The sequence below is a fragment of the Salvia splendens genome, chromosome 1, assembly GCF_004379255.2.
Source record: "Salvia splendens isolate huo1 chromosome 1, SspV2, whole genome shotgun sequence".
NCBI classification, from domain to species: Eukaryota; Viridiplantae; Streptophyta; class Magnoliopsida; order Lamiales; family Lamiaceae; genus Salvia; species Salvia splendens.
Genome location: NC_056032.1, coordinates 39,786,545 through 39,794,463, shown reverse-complemented (window position 1 = coordinate 39,794,463; position 7,919 = coordinate 39,786,545). Strand labels below are relative to the sequence as shown.

Sequence of the window (7,919 nt, the reverse complement as noted above, 5' to 3'; positions counted from 1 at the left end):
TTTTCCCACTTCTCAAAAAATTATATCCTTTTTCTACTCACTTTTAATTTATTTTTAAATTTTTTCCCCAAAAATACACATTTTCATCTATAAATACCCCCACTTCCACACCCAAAAATTCACACCACAGTACACAATTCTCATCTAAATTCTCCCATTTCCATTCTCAATTCTCAATCTTTCTTTCACTCTTACAACAAAACAATGCCCGGCTCCGGCGATCACCCCTCCGGCTCCCACGGTTGGAACCCCGATTGGTTCGGTTCACAACCATTTCCTAGTCCGGAAACGGAATATTCGGCCCCTCCTCAAACCCAAGGTTCGCAAGTTCCGGGTGACTACCGGCCTTACCCGATCGACGACCAAGATGTCCCCGAAGGGAAATACGGGTGGACACCCTAGCCATCCGTGCCTAGAGCGGGAGGGAGCGGCCACTCTCAAACTCTTCCTCTTCCTACTCGCGGTATCCGCACCCCGCACACTCCGGGGGAGATAGAGCAATTATTCAAAGCGTTCTTGTCAATCTCCGAAGATCCGGAGGTTGGCACGAACCAATCCGGTGACCATTATTGGTGGCGCATATGTCGCCGGTACAATCAAAACCGGTCGGCTGGAACAATCGAGTGCAACGAGAGTATGGTGCGTAATGCCATATACAGAGCCAACGAAGAAATCCAAAAGTTCCAGGGGTATTACCTCCAGGATGAGCGGTCGGCGGGGAGCGGCCGAAGCGAGGTCGACATCATCAGTGCCGCGTTGGCGACCTACCAATCCATCAACTACAAGCCGTTCAAGTACCTCAACATTTGGTAGGAGACGCGGTCGCATCCGAAGTATAGGGGAGACGTATCATCATCCTCTAGCTCCTCCTCCAAACAGTCGAGGTCGGCATCCCTATCCGACGCAGGCTCCGAAGATGTGGCTAGCCAACTTGCTGGAGCTAACTTAGGTAGCCCCGACACCGGCCCAAGCGGTTCCCAACGCCGGCCGCAAGGAAGGAAGAAGGCGGCAACCAACCGCAGTCGCGCCGCGACTCCATCCGCCCCCGCTCCCGCTCCCTATGTGCCACCTCAACCCCCCACCAACTCGTTGTGGGAGATTTTGGTCCAACTCAATTTGGCCGATAGGTCAAATATAACCCCCGAGCAACTTCGATCGCATGTGGCAATGATACGGGGTCTCCAAAGAACATTGGGGGTAGAGTCGGATGAATAGTGTTCCACGGGGGTATTTTTAGGCTTAATTATGTAATTTTTATTTTTTAGGAGTTTAAATATGTAATTTTTAATTTTTAGGATTTTAATTATGTATTTTTTATGATTTTAATTATGTATTTTTTAAATAATTTGTAATATTATTTCTGGTAATTTTAATGTATTTTAATTTTATGGAAATGTTTTTATTTAAATTGAATAATAGAATGGTGGAGTCATTGTGCTTGTCCTTGTGAAAGAGCACGAATGTGGGTGTTGTGCTCTTGCCTAAGAGCATGGAGTAAAAGTGGGGCCGGGTCCACATCCATGCTCGTTAGCAAGAGCACGGATGTGCATGCTCTAAAACACAAACCAAGAAAAATGTGTGCCTTTTAGCTTGATGAGGATATTTTTAAGTTTTAACCAGTAAAATTAAATCAAGTGCACAACAAGTCTTTCAAATTTGCTTGATGAGGATATTTTTAAGTTTTAACCAGTAAAATTAAATCAAGTGCACAACAAGTCTTTCAAATTTCTTAAATAATTTTTACATATACAAATTAATATCCTCAAAACGACCAACGGAATCCCATTAAAAAGTTGAATACCAAAAAAAAAATACTCTGATACTATTACTAACGCATAGTGAGAATATGTATTAATGTACTCGAAACATCTATAATTTCATGAATCATTAAAATAAATAAAAATAAAAATTCAGACTCGGTAATTAAAAGTTAACCGCTGAATAATTACAACACTTATTTTTCTGTTTCTTAAGTAATCTCTGCACTAAATGCCTTTCTTAAATAATCTCCTCTGTTTCTTAATTAATCTCCTCTGTTTCTTAATTAATCGCTTCCTCTCCGTCTGCTTCTTAAATAATCACTGCTTTTCTCTTTCCTCTCCGTCTGTTTCCTCTCCCTCTCCCTCGAGAGAGCTGTCTCTCTCTCTCTCTCTTCTCCCACACTTTCCAACCTTTTCCTTTCTTTTATGTCCGTGTTTGCAGTCGTTAATGGCTGCCCCACACATAAGTTTTTGGTTCCAGTTTCTTAATAAGTGGGTGGGTGATTTTTCCTTCTGCCTTTCTCCCTTTTTGGTCGGTGTGGAATTTGATACTCTTCCACTCCAGCGAGCCTCCCTTCTGTTTTTATTCAATTCGATTCACTCTCAAACTTTTCTTTTTTGAATATCTGTAAATACCTGTCAAAGACAGGAATTTTGTTTCTGGGCTTTTGTGATTGTAAAAAAAATAAAAAGGCTTTCTGGTGGGGTTTTCTTGATTTTGTTCCCTTTGTAATCGAGTAATCGGATCTCATTTGGTGTTTCCGTCTGGGGCTAGTCCAGAATTAGTGTGAAATAATATTTTTTTTGAGAGACTTTGCTTTTGGTGTTGAGAACTGAGGCTGTTTGATAAATTGCCTCAACGAATTGATTTTTCCCAATTTCGTTTATAACGGCAAAATCTTTGCTTGATTGAGTGAGCAGTCGTGTGATATTGTCTTCATCTAACCTCGAAGGCAAGGTCAGATGACTTTGATCAAATCTTTGAAGATGCTGTAAGATTCCTGAATAAAAGGATTTGCATTTTCTATTTCTGGATCAGCAGCATTTCAGGCAATAATTGTTTCTTGAATGGGAAGACCACATTGCCATTATCATAACCAACTTCCGCTTTTTCCAATCTTGCTGGTAGAGAGAGAAGAAAACAAAGGTGAGAGAGAAAGTTGATTCCTTACCAACCAGAGAGGGCAACATTCATTTGGGGTTTTAGTCTTAACTCGGACAACAGCTGTTGGATAGATTCTTCCGAAACAACATCGGGCTGCATGTTTATATCATGTTATAGGTAATAATAAATCCTAACATTGTTTTGACTGGGCACTTTTATTTGTTTATCTACCCATTTTTTCCTTAATTTGCCTGTTTTACTTTTGACCTCCAAACTTATTGAATCTAGTTCCTCCTTATCTAAAGAATCAGTATGCTTGAAATGCATTTTCTGAGATTGCATGTGTCTCTCATTCTTCAAAGTTATGTTATATGGTAAAATCTGAACTAACCTGTGATTCAATCATGATGAAGCATGGTCATTTTTTATGCAATTGGATTATTGGATCCAAATTACTATTCAAAAGCCTTCTCATTTAAACATTACGTTTCAACTATTTAAGAGTCATTTTTACAGTTTTGAGGGCTTAGTTATAATCATTCTAGTTTCCTTCTCATCGTGTATTCAGGAATATGCTAGGTGCTATTCATTAGCAGCTAAGCATTTTTAGTTTTTGTTTCCAACTAATAAATTGGCTTCCTATCGGCTAAGCTTGCAATTAGAGGAGTGTGTGAACCAGAGGTAAATCATTATGGCAAAGAAATCACAGAAGCGCCTTTTGAGACAAGAAAGAGGCCAGGCAGGTTGTATATCCGGTTTTATTAACATATTTCACTTCCGCCATGGGCGATCCACCAAACGTTTGCTTTCAGATAGAAGTCTTGCAAACAAGCAAGTAGTCGGTAAGACTGTTCACAGAATTGTAATACATGCCAGCTTGATGTTTCATAGACCAATATTTTTAGATTTAAGGTAGTTTATAACTTTTTAATGGGTTTCTAGGTGGTGAATATTCAGGCAACCAAACTGTTTTACTTGATCCGACTGAAAAATGCGAAAGCATCGAGGTATGTGGCTCAGTCTGATGGTGGCTTGCAATTTAGTTGTTTGTTTTCTTTATGATAGTAATAGTCTGTAATGTATCAGGTTGCCGAAGAAAGTAATGTGCGTATGCTTGATGCTGCTAAAACGAGCATGAAGGAACTCATGGAAGAAGAGATGTGTAATGAGTCCGGAAACCCTAAAGATTCTGCTACTGGTTTTGAACATAGTAACTCATATGATGGAAATCATCTCAAAAAACGTCAAAAGAAAAGAAGCAGAAGCCCCATCAAGTCTAGTGATCTGGATGTCACTGAGCTGGGCACATCTGAAGAGTTGAGGCCCGAGAATGGTAACCAGGTTCAAGAGCAAAGATCTTTAGATAATCTTGATCTGGAAATGATAATGGAGGAGTTGGCGCAGATCAACCAGAAAAACGTGAATGGCTCAGAGAATGATCTTCATGGTGATCTTGATGAACCCTCTGGTCAGACTGTTAATGTGGTTGAAGAAAAGTTGGTTGCAGCTGTAATACTGCTTGCACAGCAGCGGCTGAACAGCAGTAAACATTTTGGGGATGACGGGAATAATTGTTGCTCAAAAGAGTTCATGGATGCTTTGCAAACATTGAGTTTAAATAAGGGCATGCTGTTGAAGCTACTAAAGGATCCAGACTCGAAACTGGTTAAACACGTGCAGAGTTTAGAGGATGCTCGGTTAGGCAGAGATACAATAACCAATTCACTGCCAGCATCCACTTTGTCCGAGGATAAGCTGGGAAAATTAAAATGTGATGAATCCAGTAGCCACAAACAGAGAAACTTCTTCCGGAGACGGACCAAGTCGCAGGAGAGCGACCTTGTGGCAGGGGATAGAGATTTTCAGAATCATAAGAAAACCGTCATACTGAAAACCGGGCAAGCAGGGGCACAGAGCCCTCAAATCGATACCAGAGTTAGCAGCCTTCGTGTGCAGTCTCCCGGACTGGACGATAAGTTGCAGAATGATAAAAATACATCTCAGTTCTCTTTCACGGAAATAAAAAGGAAGCTCAGGCATGCAATTGGGAAGGAACGACATGGCGTCTCTCCCGATAGACTTAATCTAAAATTTAGTCAAAAGCACCAAAATAACAATACTGGTGACAAAGGCGGTAATGGAGAAAATCTTTGCTGGAGCTCTCCAAATAGGAACCATTTCTATACTGAAAGATTTTTAACAACTTCTCCTAGTTTGAAGAAGGGAGAACAGGTTGGACAGTTGAAGGATGGGGGTTCAATGGCCGTGAGTGAAACCAGCCAATATTCAAGACTAAGGGGATCTAGCATCTATGTTGAGGCTAAAAAACATCTCTCTGAGATGCTGAATAATGGAAGTGAAACCCCGGAGTTAGTAACTCGGCAGTTGCCAAAGTCCCTTGGTCGAATCCTCTCTCTTCCTGAGTATAAAAATGGTACGCCTTGCTGCAGCCCTAGAAAATACGGTGATGATATCTTTATGACGACCCAGATCAAATTGTCTCCACGTGGCATAGTTAGGAGTGACTTGAGTGGTCTATTGCAAGAAAATCTCAGCAATCAACCGATTCCGAGAAAGCAACATCTGGAGAGTCAACCTGGCATCTCTAGTAGCAATTGCGAAGCCAAAATACAGTCTCTGGCTACTAATGATAAAATCACACTCATAGATGAGCAAGAACATTTCATTGAAATTCAACCTGTCACCGAAGATATTTTAGATCCTGAAGGTAATTATATACTTCTGTTTTGTGAAACATAGTCTTGAAGGTGTTACTATTTGATCACACTGAAAATATTCTACTTTTTAAACGACAGCTCGAAGCTCGCCTGGAATAGTTGCAGATACTGTAGAAATGGCTGAATCGAAACCTCGGGAAGAGGAAAAAACAGTTACCAATTTCTCTGAATCATCTAATAATTTGATCGGTGGAGATATCGACACCGAAGACGATAGAGAAGTAGACAATACACAAGTTCCTTCTCAGTTATCAGTAGACTCTTCTCCTAGCTATAAATTGGTGAGTCTCCATTCTTTCATTCTTTTTTAACTCAGAAGACAACTCTAAGCCTGAGCGGTACGAGGTCGAGTCCTCAATCCATGCGTGCTATTCTTCTCTTGCGTTCCTTAAATTGGAATTATCTTATCATGTTTTCATTCTTTTATTTTTTTTCAGTCGTTTTCTGGTGAAGATCAATTACTGCAATCTTCAGAGTCCCCTCCACACTGTTCAGTAAGCACTGAAATTGAAGATTCTGACTTCGCAATGGAAAAATTGGAGCGACCCAGTCCGATATCTGTTCTTGAGCCATTATTCACAGATGATGACATCAGTCCTGCAAGCACCACTTCGCAACCAGGTTAGATTGTTGATAAAGCACTGAAACAGTCTCATGTTAGGACTTCTTTGTTTATCTCTAATACTGAAATATAATCCTTTGTTATTTTTAGTTGAAAAAGAAATCCAGCCATGTCATATCCATTTTGAAGAACAATCTTCTGCTAGCGACCAAGGAATTTGTACAAGAATTTCTCTTGAGGATGAGGAATCTGCATTCGAGTATGTGGAAGCCGTGTTGCTAGGCTCAGGTTTAATCTGGGATGAATTTCTCTTGAGATGGATTTCTATGTATGAAATCCTTGACTCGGAGTTATTTGATGAAGTGAAGTTATTCTCTAGCCGACCCCAACATGATCAGAAGCTCCTCTTCGAGTGTGCGAATGAAGCTTTAAAAGAGGTGTGTGCAAAGTACTTTGGATGCTTTTCTGGGATATCACATTTCAAAATGAATATACAGCCGGCTCCTAGAGGGATGGATCTGATCCTAGAGATATGGCGACTTGTTGAATGGCATCTGCTTCAGCTTCCACAGCCTCATTCTCTTGACAAGCTTGTCAAAGCAGACTTGGCAGGATCTGGAAAATGGACGGACCTCCAATTAGACTTCGAGTGTATTGTTTCAGAGATGGGGGAGACCATTTTCACAGAACTGGTAGAGGAAACAGTACTGAACTTTTCCGATGGAACATTGGAGTGTGAGTTTGCAGTGCTCCAAACTGAATCCAACGCCATTGAGGCAACAAACTTGTAGAGTGAGGATAAGCATGGGCTAAATCGGTTTCCAGCTGATATCCTCTTCACATGATTGCTGGAAGACGAGGGGCGTCTCCAAACCAGGCATGATGAAGGTCTAAAACATCTACATTCAGCCTATCTCAATAAAGCTCACAGATGGTTTGGATCTCTCAGTATAGTAGAGTCGTGTGTAGTTATTTCGAGTTAGGAATCACAAAGAATGGACACTTTTACCGCACAAAGGCGTCCACAGGTACTTGTAGGAAGTCATTTAGTTCGTTTGATTCCATGCTCTTTTTTATTGCAGGTTCAGCGGGGTCTAACCTCATAATAGAAGATCAGGGTGTATGATCATAAAATAATACAGCAAGGGTTCTGCATATTTGGTGTGTGCAGAAAATCCTCCGCATGTTTGTAGTATTTGTTTGTTTCTTGATTGCACATAGGTGCTTTGATTTGTAAAGAAACATGGTTGTGTTGAGTTCTCATCTAATGTTTTCATCCACACATCTGAAATTTGACCTGTCAGTAGACGTATTTGTCTATATGCCATCACCCAAGTTGCATCAACTGTGTTCACTGTGCTGCTGTCATTTTTAAGAATCGTCTATGAGCTTAAACTCGGTCGTGCAACATGAGAGTATCTGCAGTTTGTTTTTTTAGCAGTTTCTGTGGTCAAGTGTTTGGGCCGCTTTTACACAACAAATTTTTAGTGCTCTTGGCACGTACCTGCAAAATGGAACACGAAGATCCTTCTTCGCGAAAGCTTTGGTTCTTGCTTCCCGATTCCTCTTCTTCCTCGGAGTCTTCTTCAGCATTTCCATTTCCTGCAAATGGAGTCCTCTGTGTTTCCATTGGAGTTTTCATCAGAGTATAAAATAAGGTTACCAATGTGAAATAGTGATCCAAATTCAGCACCTACATTGGGACTTGTTTTTTAATGATATTTGATGACTTAACATGGACCTGCCCAAGGTTT

General features: G+C 40.7%; 1 protein-coding gene across 2 annotated transcripts; it reads left to right on the top strand.

The window, feature by feature from the left end:
- The first annotated feature begins 2,019 nt into the window (after positions 1–2,019).
- LOC121750200 lies at positions 2,020–7,456 on the top strand. Of its 2 annotated transcripts, none has more exons than XM_042144698.1 (7): positions 2,020–3,042; positions 3,528–3,707; positions 3,808–3,872; positions 3,952–5,593; positions 5,682–5,884; positions 6,041–6,224; positions 6,316–7,456. In XM_042144698.1, exons 2-7 carry the CDS (start codon positions 3,557–3,559, stop codon positions 6,954–6,956), a joined length of 2,886 nt encoding a protein of 961 aa, XP_042000632.1. In that variant the 5' UTR covers positions 2,020–3,042; positions 3,528–3,556; the 3' UTR covers positions 6,957–7,456. The 2 variants fall into 2 exon arrangements, with proteins under 2 accessions (XP_042000632.1, XP_042000625.1); XM_042144691.1 differs by having other exon boundaries at positions 2,021–3,042; positions 3,517–3,707.
- The last annotated feature ends 463 nt before the right edge of the window (positions 7,457–7,919 follow it).

Excerpts from the sequence above, each read along its gene's own strand:
- LOC121750200 (XM_042144698.1), top strand. The coding sequence starts at position 3,557 with ATGGCAAAGAAATCACAGAAGCGCCTTTTGAGACAAGAAAGAGGCCAG. Across the intron at positions 3,708-3,807 it reads TGCAAACAAGCAAGTAGTCG|GTGGTGAATATTCAGGCAAC; the intron begins GTAAGACTGTTC and ends ATGGGTTTCTAG. Across the intron at positions 5,594-5,681 it reads AGATATTTTAGATCCTGAAG|CTCGAAGCTCGCCTGGAATA; the intron begins GTAATTATATAC and ends TTTAAACGACAG.